Here is a 13,914-nt window from a genome sequence, read left to right on the forward strand (position 1 = left end):
ATCGCTTTTAAATTTGTACCAGAAAGCTATTTTTTCCTCTCTAAATTCTACATCAAACGTTAAAATCATTGATCGTGCGTCTCTCATTTAGAAAGCAAATGAATCAACATAATCCCTGTTTCATTCAAAACGTGACTATGAAGTGCATCGTATTGACTCATTCGTGATTAAAAGACAAAACCTCTAATTTCTTCACTTCCTAATATAATAAAGTGACGAATTGTTCCTCCTAATTACGAGAGCAAATCTAATTAACATAATTTCTGTTTCGTTCAAAACGTGACTATGGAGTGCAACGTGTATTCACTCATTCGTGATAAAGTCTGAAATTTCATTAGTCCTCGATCGAGTGACGAATTACTTATAGAAAACGCCGGCAAAAGTAGTTCTAGATTGAAGATCGGTTCACAATGACTCACGGAGAACTCTCAGGTACCTATGTTTTCTTACATTCAGTGTATAACTTAACTGCTTAGTTTAAAGCTGAGGCTTTAAGACCGGTTTCATAGAGTTAACATAAGTTTCATTAAGAGATTAATGGCCTCAATATTTTCGCTTGGTTTCATCGATCACGAAAATCACAATCAAACATCGGTATTCTAAATCAGCGATAAAAAGAGATCTATTATGATGACGGTGTCGTAATTATGACGTCTTTGCTTCAACAAAGTATCGAGTACTTACTTTATTTAGCGTACAATGCAATATAGAGCGTTTGTCAAGGAAGGTGCCAGAATCACGCATTACTTGCCTTTGTTCGTGCTTTCTTGCTTTGCTTAGTTTAGCGTCATTCAGTCTTATATTGTGTGCTCCTTTTGTTGTTTTTTTATATTAGGTTTTATTCTGAATTTTATGTATCTTGGCCTGGTTTGTTATTTTTTGGTAGTTCAGCGCAGTTCTGCGTCTGTTTGATTCTTGGGTAGATTCAATTGGATCAATTCGTTTGCTTTGATAGTTGAAATAAATAGGCCGCATAAAGACACCACAGTGAGCTGATAGAGCTTTTGTTTACATTCAGAGTGCATTTTCACACTCCCTTTCCTTTTTCAACTATTTTTCTTTCTGATAAAACAGCGCCATCCCAGCTCCTCTCTATGGCAAAATTTGGAGTTTCATTTTCTGGCGGCGGTACTCGGTCAGCGGCGTTCTGCTCAGGGGTATTACGCAGATTGCTACAGAAGGAAGTGCAAATGGATTACCTGAGCTGTGTATCAGGGGGTGGTAGCTCTGGCTCCGCCTACATGGACTGGAAATACAGACATGAAAAGAAGGACAACAAGAAGTGGCATTAGGAGTATTTTAACTATTTGAGAGAAAATGCCGGCTTGGTGTGCAACTTTCAAAAGCCATGCCGTGGATTTGCGGAGTTTGTGGTCATAGCTCCTTTCATTGTTTGGGGTTCATACGCCTATCCGTTGGCCTTCGTCATCGATTATGTGTTTGGCGATGTTCTCAGGGGCGGCACACGTTCGTGTCAGGAAGTTGCAAGCGAAAGCCCGAACATAACATTCGAAGACTGCGAAGAGAGCCGTCAAACGCCATACATTATGAATCGCCGTTTTGCTCTATTTGCCGCGCCCCTTGTCTTTGCTTTCACATGCTTACGCACACCTACGCACAATCAACTTTATAAAAAAGGTAAAATACTTACAGCCTTGAACAACCGCGGGGGCTCGCGGACGGCTAGGCGGCCAGTTGAGGCAAATTGCAAGTCGGCAATTATTAAGGGTTAGGTAATAAGTTGCTAGAAATGCATTCTATAGACAGCTGTTGCCCTACTTAATTATATTTGTTCTTTATTTTTGTCAGATTTAAGGTACATTATTATGATAAGAACGTTAACAGCGACGGGAAGACTAAAGTTGGCGAAGGGGATATCCTATACATAGTTCCCAGGCATCCTGACAAAGCAGTGACAACTTCGTCTTATGTGACCTGGAAGGAAGCGTTGCGTGACACAGATGGAGATCTGGAGGCTGGTCTTTGGGGGCCTGGTCCCGAGCTGTCATCGGAAGAGGCCAATCGTTTGACGTTCTGTTGCTGTGAATGTTGCCATGGGAATACACGTCGCAGCTTGTCTGAGGCGTTATGTGGGATGTTCCCACATTACTCTACTAACCATCAGTACTTTACACCAACAATGTTTGCTGCTTAGAGGGATATCGCGCTGACATGGAGGCGAAAGTAGCTGAGTTTGTGCCTGATAGGCATGAATCTTCAGAGACTATCTTAATCTGAATATTGATGAATAACTTGTAAACGTCTTGTAGGTTGAGAATTAACTCTTTCTTTATAACTAAGTAACCTACATGTGTAACCAAATTAAATAGGATGTCGAACAACGAATCGACTAAAACACCGTTACTAAAGAACTTGAGTCTACATTGGTGTTCTCCTTTTTGCATAATGACATGCAATGGTTCTGCTATAATTACAGTTTCATGAAACTAAAATAATGGTGTAAATATAAGTACAGTCAAAAGTCATCAAATCCTGGTTGTAAGGTCTCGATGAAAACCATAGCAACACTGAATTTTATTTTTTGCACTCGTGTTTTGCATCCGAGTCTCAAATTTAAGGGTCTGGCGACGACTTTACTCCACATGTAGAGCTAGGGCTTGCCCCATGAGTCGGTCTGTCATTGGAGCGTTTTCTTTCATAGCCTTTCTCTCTGTTAATAAGCTCCTGAAAGAAGACAATACATACATTCTTAAAGGTTGATTTCGTAGGCTTTTTTCGGAAAAATAGCATTTATTTTACAGGCCTTTTAGATGTTTGGTAGTTACGCAACCAATCGGTGAACAAAGGTGAGCAGCAAAAGATACAGATTAAAAATATTATGTATTGCTTTGTTTTGTTTTGAGATGAAAAAGGACAAATAATTAGTTGACACATCATGTTTGAACTCCTGTTTCTGCCACAGTCCAAAGCATTGACAAGACCCCCTTCCCTATTCAATGTTGCCTGTATGTAACTTAAGATTCATGGAATCACGATACAACATTGTTTTTTATCGGTGGGGGGGGGGGGGGGGGGGAAGGGATGCGAATAGGTTGACTTAACACGGGCAAAAGAGATAATATGGAATTAATAAGAGGCTGAAAAGGTCAATGTGTAAACAGCTTTGGCGCCGAATGTAGGTTGTATTTAGCCTAAGTGCCGCAACAGTGAAGCAACGCTTGACGCTTTGTTAACAAAAAAACTCACTTTTCCGAAGGCTCAGCCCAAGCAATGCTAAACAGTATTCAGATAAATTCGGTTACATTTCACGCATAAGATGAAACTCTAAGGTGATAAGAGAAGATAGGGATTCGAATAAATGAAACTATACTTTACCTCGCCAAGTAATGATGCTCTTTACGTGAAGAATGTAGAGCAGCGTAAATTAGGAATAAGCTGAAGATGTCCCGCTGTAGGTAAAACGAAAGAAGCAGGACGAGATCTCACAAAAATTTTGCACTCATATGCGTGAATTTGCAATAAAATTCACAAACCTGTGCATTACTGCCTCCAATGGTGACTACATCATAACGGAGTGGTTTTAAAATGTCCACAGCTTTGTCGAAGTTTCCCTTTCACATAGAAAAAAAAATTAAACTTGTTGTCCTAGATCAGCGTTTTGTGTGTGTTGACCTGTTAATTTGCTTGTTTGTTTTCAAATTTTATAAGTTTACCTCGGAGTTTATCAATAGCAAGAGATTGAACTGTTTGAATTCTAAAATCCAACGATGAGATGTGACTCCAAACTATTTCATAGCTAGCGGTCCCCCGTCCCTTCGCAACAACAACAAAAACAACAACATCAATAGGGAAGAGTGAAGCAACATCGATGCAATCAAGGTCAATTTTCATCACTTCGCTGATGATTTCTCAACCTAACAGCAAAACCGAGCAAACAGTGTCAACGACATAAGACTTGATCGTAGTTATGGAAGGAAGAACTCCTTTTCACTTAACTTAATTAATTGATCCAGTCAAAAGTTTGATAAGTTTTAGGGGAGACGAAGCTGGGAGACTACAAAGAAGACGAATTTACCTTGTCGGCTTGTTCAAAAGCTTCACAGAGGGCCAGACCAACCCCCCTTGACACTTCGCAATTTGTTCCTGAGCCATCCCTAGAGAAAAAAAAAAAAGAAAACAACACAAAACATAAACAACATAAAAAGAGACATCATATGGCTGAGCCATAATTATGATCGATTCAATGTCTTAAGGACAGTATCGTTCAAATATCGCCGAAATATCGCGATTATCGTTTCCATCACTTTCGCACAGTACTGCATAACACGAGTCATGAGTAACAAAACTAATGAAACGTAACTCAGTGTCTGATGCCAACGTTTACGTAACCTGCAGAGCAGGCGTAATTGTGGCAACATTGGGCTCATAAATTCCTTGGAGAAAATTTTAGCTGCCACCTTTGATTTTTACGGCAGCAGAAGGTTTGGGAGGGAAAGAAATTTGTACAAAGTGACCCTTTCAATTAAAAATAGTCAATTGAGATAATTTTCACGAGCACCTATTGGAAAACCAAGCCTCTTTTCGGGAAATTGAACACGAAATTCCAGCTCACTTGCAACAGTTTCTTCTGGGATAGTGCTCGGTGAAAGAGCCTGACGTTACCGTTACTGTTATAAATATAAAATTAAGCTCTACGTGTATTTTAGAAGAAATGAGTCCTGTAAATAAATCAGAACGCAGCAAATCTATCGACTATTGAAAGATAACTACACCCTCCACTATTGACAGAGGTGATTGATCTGAGTGTTTTACCATAATTTTTCCATATTACCTCACAAAGTCTCTAAGTGACATCATTAGATTCAGTGTAGCATCTTCCTTCTTAGCCCCCAGAGTACACATTAACATATGAACATCATTAAAAGCCTGAGATAGAAAAATAATTTTAAAAAAAAGAAAATGAAGGACATGTGTTGGTATATTGGTATATTGATGGAAACTGAAAATAAAGCAAACTGCCTGAAGCGCGGGAAAACGCTGGTGACCAGGTCGTGATTAGTTCAAGGTTTGCATCTGATTGGTTAAAAACGTAGCGCAAAATGCCTGAAGCGCGGGAAAACGCTGGTGACCAGGTCGTGATTAGTTCAAGGTTTGCATCTGAATGGTGTAAAACGTGGCGCGGGTTTTCTGGTCCAATCACACAATAAAGTTAACCAACCCTAACTGACAAAGCAATGGTTGACTAGTTTTGAAACGCAATTGGAAACTGTCTCTTCCGCCGGATTGTCCATATGCTGGGAGTTCCAAGAGACGAACATCATCTTTTTGGGATTAAAACGCTGTCACTTTCATTTTCTGTGAACGCTTTATCACACCACCTCACTGGAATTGGCAATTTGCAAGGTTTTTTCACATCGCACTGCACACTTGCGACTGTTCTCCAATCTCTAATAAAGATCATAATACCTTGTATGCAAAACCTGCTCGCAAAGCATGACACATACCAAAATATGATCATCTGTGTGTGACTCCCACAAATGAAACAGCTCTCTCCACCGATCATTTACATTGACACCTTAAAAAAAAAAAAAACAAACAAAAGAAGAAGAAAATAGATCAAGTCGTTAATTCGACCACGGCAAAATTTTCATTATACAACAATTCCAGTACAGAGATTTATTACTTAAATTATTTGCCTTGATTGACAGAGTTATAAATTGTGTGAATAATTGATTGGTTCTTTTGTTGATTAATTGACTGAATGGTTAAATAATTAATCAAATGACTGCCAAATGAATAGATGGACTGATTGTTCGTTGATTAATTGATAAAGTGTTCAATAGATAGAACGATTGAAGGATCCATTATTAATAATGATGTGCACAACATATCAGCGCGTCATCTTACAACCTTCCATCTGAAGTCTGTACAGCAGTGAAGAGGCGTCCACTAAGTCAAGCATGGCGCCAGAATGACAACGTTTTCCAACCTTGAAGCGAGAGAGAAAAGCGTGATAGTTATCTTTTAAATAAAACCTTAACGAGAGCACTGTGATATCCATGTATCATCTAGATGCGCAATACTGTGCTTCATATATGTACAGAGAAAGAAATGCTACTTTATTCTCCTAAGAACTGTGCGAATTAAATAAAAACAAAAATGATAAAAATGACTTTTTGATACTATTTTGACATGTATGTCGTGTATGTGTCAATCAGATATGGCCTAAAATTTTTCTTCGAAGATTTTACACTGTACCTCCTCGTCATAAATGTCCACTGCAGCTTGATGTTCTCCCTGGAGAAGAAAGAATGGTGTTTAATCGCAAACATGGCTGAAAAAAGAGAACCAGACAACTTTAGACAAAGTGAAAAAAAACCTTTTCGATGTGATACAACGCCCAATGCCAGTAGTTGTGACAGGCTAGCATAGCTCCCATCTACACAGGGTGAGAGAAGAAAGTAAGATTCATAGCTAAATTCTTGCCAACGACAAAGTAATATCATAAAAAGCAAGAAACTAAACCCTATCTAATGTACACCCCAAAAAGAAAAATTTCCTATAATTTTACCCTTGGTTTATCGAGCCAACGTTAGCACAAGGAGAACCGACTTAACTGATACGGTGTAATTGCCGTACCAATCACGTTTGTCCTCCACACAGCAGCAAGTTCTCAAAAATTTCCATATGCGGCACTAATGTTAAGTAGAATTCACTGTATGCCTTACAGTCCAGTCATTTAATGTCGTGCTGAGGAATCTAATTCCTTCATTCTGACGCCCTTCCATTTCTATGACATGGGCCTCTGCATGTGTACTCCAGCAATCTCTTGGATTCAGTTCCAGACCCTAAGATAAAAATACCATGAAAAAAATTAAATTGAATAAAAAAAAAATATTATCGTCTGTATGGTACAGAGGTTTCAATAAATTTTATTCTCTACCTGGCTGTCGATGGTGTAAATAGGCGGCTATGCCCGTACAAGGCCCGTAATGACCCCTTCCCTCAGGGGAATGTGCTTCCCCAGAGGAAAAAAATTGAAAGTTATAAGCACTCGTTAATATCATTCCTGACCAGTCAAGATGCTGCGTTTGTTGATAAACAAAGGAAGTTCGAAAACCAATGGCAATGAGAGGCTCTCGTTACAAGACCTCTTTGCCGCCTCCTAACTCAATTGAGTGAAAGCTAGACGCTAAAACCAAACACAAGAGCCTGCTCACAGGCTCAACAGGCGGCAGTAATAAGTCTTACAGCCGGTGGTAGAACACCGGTAGCCTACTTTTATTAAAACCAATGCAAGGGTAGATCAAGACATAATCACATCAGTTGTGGATCGCCGCGTTTAGACTGCGTACATGTAGACCTCTTCAAGCAGAGAACCAAACTATAACATTGAAGTATCACTCGAAGCCTGAGTCTGCTACCCAGCCACGATCTATACTACCACTCAGATATAAATTAACTTCGCAGACGCATTTCATACGCTCAGACACACGGTAGTCAGACGCGCATATGCGATTTTCATGCGCGCACGGACAAAAAAATGCGCGACTTATGTGCCTTTGTTATTCAGTGCTATAAGTTTCATTTGTGTCACATTGATGTGTAGAATAATGAACTCTTAGGTTCGACACGTCAGACAGCCACACCAATGATACATGTCTCAAATGCTGCTGACTCTGTTATCTAAAACGTTTAAGAGCTTAGCAGTTACAAACTTGCCATCAAGAAAGTTCTAAAGCTAACCTTAAGTGCATGCCTCTCTGCCTGTTTGTAGAATCCTGTCTCTAGCAGGCCAAATGCGTACATTCCGTGAAGATATCTACAGTTGAAAGAAGAGTAACTCCACGTTTTATCAAAACAGCAATTGTCAATACAAACTGTTATCTACAAGTATGCGTGTAATAATGGTCAATATGCTCTTGGCGTTAAGCTTTATAACCGTTAGAGTTACACAATAATTGTATTTGAGGAAATAAATGACGATGAAAAAAATGAGACGGAGATATACATGTACTCTAACGACACACAGTCGCGTGTTTTGAGCATGAAATCATTCCTTTTTTGGATGAATATTATTACATTACAATGATAATTAAAAAAATAAAATGAACAAACTATAAACTCATATTATTATTTTTTAATCAAACACTCACAGAGCTTACAAGAGTTACTTCTGATTCGATTATTTCATCTTTATCAGCTCACCCATAGAGTGGCATGTTTTCCTTCCATTTTGGCATCACCCGTGCAATGGAATCTCTGATCTGAGGTTGGTATCCAAGGTAGAAGTAAGAGTCATGAGCCATTTTCAAAGCGAGCATGTCGGTTGGGTTCTCCACTAATACATCTTCCCATGTTAGACATGCTTGTGCAGTGTTTCTAGAGAAATGAGAAAAAGTAAATCGTCAGTATACTAAGTAATTGCTTACAGCGCGGTCTATAACGGGGTACCTCTTATAGGAAAAGCCTATAAGATGTGAAGGAAAAGCCTTGACAAGAATTTTCATCTCAGGCATATTCAAACTTTCGTCACAGGCCTTCATTGCTGTCCTCGTCGTTTCTGAATAATTCAAAGACTTTTGAAATTGATATCAACATAGCTTCCAGGTTATATACTTATGTACTTGTAACTTATTTACAGTTTCTGCTCTGCTAACTAATAAACAAGACATCAAATGCATTCCCCTGCTTCCCTGTCTTTGAAGGCACTGCACTACAAGTGGCTGAGGGACAAGAGACACACTGGCAAAACCTAGATGGTTGAAGAGGCTGATCTCACCACATCCCCTTGTTTTCCTCCTAATGTTTTGTTTCTTGTGGTGCACTGCCTATAACAACCCTGGTCACAACTTAAGTTTTGTGATAAACTATTGTGCAAAATAAAAATTCTGTAACCAGCTTCAGGGATAGTGGACAATATATGTTTAGTCATTCTGTTGGCTAGATGTGTCTCAAAGAAAATAAAATACTAGTTTAAATAAAGGTAAAAATGCCGCCTCAGTGGTTGAAATAACAACACTCACCCTTCAGCCCATTCTTTCACTGCCTTGACATGCAGTCTCTCTCTGTTTGTGATGTTACTTTTGGCAGCTAACCCTTCAAGGGACAGAATGCTGTTCTTCAGCTCTTCATCTGTATGGATTCCTTTACCTGATGAGATCAGATCTAAACCACAAGAGATCACATGACCCATCACTGAAACAAAAACAGACAATATCTGTTAAATGGGGCACTCCACAAAAATAATATTGTAATAATCTTTCAGAATGAAGGTTTGGTTAGTTGGTCATTGTGATAAGCCAGATTCTCCAGTACTCTTCTACTGAGCCACAGACTCTCTCTCTCTGATGACTAAGGCAATTTCTAGGTTCAGATATAACATCTATCTAGCATACTGCTAGAGTTAAGATAGTCAGATCATTCTCAGTATCTGGGCAACTGCCCACCTACCCCTCCCCTAACCCAACATTAATCCTAAGTTGTCATCGATTGACTGTTGTTGGGCTAGGGGAGGGGTAGGTGGGCAGTTGCCCAGATACTGATATTGATCCAGATAGTCAATGTCAAGAGTGCCTATTGTGTACATAAAGGGGGTAAGTTTCTAAAGAAACTGTGGTGCTGTGTCAGTGGGAGTGCTGATGAAGGCTAATGCTAATTTACATTATCAACTCAGTTGATAACAATAAATGACCCTATTGTGTACAAAACAGAATAAGAAAGATCTTCAATCATAAATATGCTACCTTCTTCTCTAATTGTTGACACAAAAGTCAGTCACCACAAGGTATTCCTAAATCATCCAGTCACTAATATGGTAATAAAGCATGAAAGCTCCTAAAGTGTTTGTACTGTAACAGTTGTTGTTGTTTGTGAAGGAATAGCGACTAATTGGCCTTTAGCAATCATTTAATAACAGGAACTAAGAGAAGTGCAGAGACTTCCCTAAAATGGCAAGGAAGATCCAGGGAATGACAAGTTCTATTATAATTTTAGTTTAAGATGTTGAAGAGAAAAATTCTCACCAAAGTTAGGATCAGTTGCTAACATCTTTGAAACAGAACCCTCAATTCCATCAACACTGCTATCATCATACCATCCTGTGTACTAAAAACAAAACAACAAAACAGAAGAAATTTTCTATCATGAAGACATTAGTTGTCAGTATGCTTTACACATGTTTCAAGAAAATGCCTCACAGAAATTATGGCACAACAAAGTCATATTAAGGGATTCTATACAATATAATTTGAAGTGATGACAGTACATTACTAGTCTGATTCTCATATGACCCAAAGTCACTTGCCTCTACTGTCATACCCAAGGTATAACCCATACTCATTCTTCCATTATACCTGACCCTTAACCCTTCAACTCCCAGAGGTGATTAACAAGTAACCTCTCCCAATAATATTTTAACATTATCCAGCAAACAGTTCATAAGAATATTCAAACTTATCAGGTTGAAGTTTTTATGTTGATCTGACACCAAATTCTCCTAACTTATTTACAAGGAAATGTGTTCCGGCTAGAGGGAGAATTAACAATCAGGTCTTGGGAGTTAAAGGTTTAAAGTGCCTGGGCAGTAACAAATTGCACCTCTTCCAAAAACACGTCATTAACCCATTTAACGGATATCAGAAATACACCCATAAAAACTGATTTAAATTTGTGACTAGTAACAAAAAGAAAAAAAAGGAAAAAAAGGAAAAAAGATGCAAATATTTTCACAAAGATTTTCAATGTCATACCTATCAATTTAGGTAAATACACTTAACCCCCCATTAATATTAATCTGAGTTTTTGGTGTTCATATAAAAAAACTATATCCAAATATACTGTATTTGTGTTAATTACTAATTTTATTATTAAAAATTTTCTAGTTCTGTCAAGATACTCATGATTGTAAACCGCCCCCAAAAAAGTAAGTTAACTAACTTAAACCAACCTGTGTTAAGGTAGCATCAAACATTTTTGCTGCCTCATTGCTAGTTGTTGTTAGTGACAATCCTTCACTTCTCCAAGCCTACAGGTATGGGAACAGACAATCAATGATTTGCTCCAAACTAATCCTCATTAAAACTCACAGCTCAAATCCTCCTAATTCTTCTTCAGAACAAACACTGGCTTGTTTTGAAATGTCTTCTCATCAGCCACTCAACAAATTAAACTCTGTTCTGACTGGCTGTCATCATTACTTTGACTTCCATTTTACAACACTCAATGAAAATGCTGTACCAATAGCAATTAGCATATACCACACTAGTGAATAGTGCTTTTCCCACACTCTGATTGGCTAGTTTGGTTACTTCTCAACTCTGAGAAACCAATGAGGCAAAAGCGAGCATCAACAGTCTAATTTCCAACCATTTTCCAGTATATTAAAAGAAACAAATTAATATGCTGTGTGGTATATATCAAAACAATTATTCACAATTAGGTGCTGGATATGATACAGTCGAACCTCGATTATCCGGACTCGGTGGGACAAGGGTAAATAGTCCGGATAATTGAGAGTCCAGATAATCGAAAATACCGGATAATCGATGTCTGGATAATCGAGGTTCAACTGTTTGAACCTCCATTGACACTTTGATGCAAATTGTTAATTATGAGTATATTAATTGTATAACTGAACTACAAAAGGCAATGATGCATCTTAATTAATATTTGTAAATCATTTTAAATTAGTTTATGTACTGAACAGTACCCTGTCTTTATCCAAAAAATATATAAGGTGCTATCAAAATGAATAGGTAAGGCATTGGCCCAACAAATAGTCCAAAAATGCTAAATGCCTGGCACTACAAACCTAATTACGGGTACTCCATGCTAAGAGATTCTAAAAATCATGTCAGAGAACAAATTTTCCAAGATCGTGCACACGCAAAAAATCAAGAGATTTAACATTAGTGATTTCTAGGTATGCCTCAGTTATAATAATCCTTCAACTGAAAGGAAACAGGAAAAAAAATGGGATCCGTTGACATTTCTAGACCACTTGAAGCTATCGAGGAGTTTGAAAGAAGCTTTCAGTGAAAAGTGGACATCGTAATAAGCGCAGTGTAATGTAATTATTACTGAAACTGTGAAGTGTTAGATGTCACCATTTTTAGCCCAGCGGATACCGCTTTAAAAACAAAAACAAGGAGAAAATTCGCTCAGGATTCCTAGGGGAGGCAATGCTGAACCGGTAGTAGAAAAGCATTTCGTTCAGGCCTATCCATCTTCATTGTCAGTTTCCCCCCCAAACTAATGATAAACGATTTAGTACTCGCTCATAAAGCTTAGGGGAATTGTACATCATAGGACGATCGAAACGTTATTTATTTGAGGATAGCTGGCACACATAAACTGTACGACCATCATTCTGCATAACGTTGACTTACTGTAGTTATTCGGTTATAAGGCGCACCGTTTTTTTCAAGAAATTCCTAATTTCTGCTTAAAATTACTGCCAAAGTTTGGGTGCGTCTTATAGGCGAATATTTTCCCGAAACAATTTTTTTTTATCACAGTTACCGGTACGATTTCAAGCGAATAAAAGGTAAAATTTCCGCACAGCCCCATACTACATTATGCATTCAGTTCTTGGATAGAGAAAACAATGACAAAAACAATAGATTGCCATTGGGAAAACAGATTTGTTTTACAATAGTATGGGGCTGTGCGGAAATTTTACCGAATAAAAGGACACACAGTGTTGGTCATTGACTTTTACAAATATGGTGGTTCTAAAAAGACGGGCGAAGGGCGCGTGCTTAGTAATTTGATACGTCACAAAACGAAACGAAAATAAACAAGCGAAGAGATAAATACCTTCTTCATCCATTCAGCCTTTTTTGTGACCTGCATTCTCGGCGGTACGTAAATTCTTGTTTAATCAAGGCTTTTGTTTGTGCGCATGGTTGCGTGTGCGACAATTCTGCTTTTGTTAATTAACGGTAAACTAAAATCAATACGCGACTTTTTCGCTTTTTTGTAAGTTCATGAAAGAATTTACAGTAAACTTGACCGATCTTTACTCCCCAAAAAACGGTGCGCCTTATAACCAAGTATTTTAGCGATATTTTCAGTTTGAAAACAGGCAATAATGAAGTTGCCGAATTGGGGGTGCGTCTTATAGCCGAGTGCGCCTTATAACCGAATATCTACGATAATAACTAATAAATTTCCTGCTAAAAGATCAAACCACGCGTTCTTTACTTACGTCAAGATCCCTCCAGTTACTATGCAAATAAGACATTTCGAGAAAAGAAAATCCAGTTTTTAGTCCGCACTGTTTCTATGTTAAGCGCGTGGACACGGAAAAACTGCGGCTCACTGTAACGAAGTCAGCGGTGGTTATATAGAAACAAGAAAAAAAATTTGAACCAGAAATCTGGAGTCGGAAAGCGTGAATTGAGGACAACGGAATATGCTCGCGGTGCTGCCTTTCTTTCTTTTTTTTTTTTTTTGCAATACTTTATCGATAACTACTTTGCACCTCATTCAATTTTTTTCATTCGGCTGTAAACCTTTATTTTTCGTGAAAGGTTCCCTGTTGCTTACTCGGGATAATGGAACGCATCCAAAGCACAGAGAACATAGTCATGAGGAGACATTACTACATACACATTGTGAAGTGCGTAGCTCGCTGGATTTGTGATTTTATACCATTGAGCCAGAAATGTTCGATAATGAATACAGCAATCCTATTCACAAACATCCCTGGCAAATAGGTCCACATCAGCTCAGCTGATTTTAATTTGATCCTATTGCAGATAAGTATGTATGCAGGTATAGCTTGTTTTCACTGGATTTTGGAGGCATGCTCAAGCTGCTTTTGCTCCATCATTAGTCTCGTTTGTCTGCAAGACTATGGGAGGGGAAAGGAAAAAATTAAAGAAAAAAATAAAGGTTAAAAAGATGCAATTTGATTTCAGCGATCCACTTGCCAGTTTTATACCAAGC

At 38.3% G+C, this 13,914-nt stretch overlaps 1 protein-coding gene and 1 non-coding gene across 3 annotated transcripts; one reads left to right on the forward strand and one right to left on the reverse strand.

Annotated features, from left to right (window-relative positions):
* The first annotated feature begins 253 nt into the window (after positions 1-253).
* LOC113664198 (uncharacterized) lies at positions 254-2,367 on the forward strand. Its single transcript, XR_016179761.1, has 3 exons — positions 254-432; positions 1,075-1,728; positions 1,791-2,367. It is a non-coding gene; the product is annotated as an uncharacterized LOC113664198 (transcript).
* On the reverse strand, positions 1,783-13,300 carry LOC113664200 (tetratricopeptide repeat protein 38). 2 transcript variants are annotated; one of them, XM_027179792.2, is made up of 16 exons: positions 13,172-13,300; positions 10,910-10,987; positions 9,987-10,068; positions 8,988-9,159; positions 8,170-8,343; positions 7,708-7,783; positions 6,690-6,809; positions 6,341-6,400; positions 6,220-6,258; positions 5,872-5,950; positions 5,466-5,536; positions 4,793-4,887; positions 4,037-4,115; positions 3,495-3,572; positions 3,337-3,410; positions 1,783-2,685 (listed from the first exon to the last, which is right to left on the reverse strand). In XM_027179792.2, the coding sequence occupies exons 1-16, from the start codon at positions 13,205-13,207 to the stop codon at positions 2,595-2,597; spliced, it is 1,404 nt and encodes a 467-aa protein (XP_027035593.2). In that variant the 5' UTR covers positions 13,208-13,300; the 3' UTR covers positions 1,783-2,594. The 2 variants fall into 2 exon arrangements, with proteins under 2 accessions (XP_027035593.2, XP_027035594.2); XM_027179793.2 differs by having other exon boundaries at positions 12,781-13,281.
* Positions 13,301-13,914: the final 614 nt, after the last annotated feature.

This window comes from Pocillopora damicornis, chromosome 1 (genome assembly GCF_964200805.1).
Source record: "Pocillopora damicornis chromosome 1, jaPocDami1.2, whole genome shotgun sequence".
NCBI lineage: Eukaryota > Metazoa > Cnidaria > Anthozoa > Scleractinia > Pocilloporidae > Pocillopora > Pocillopora damicornis.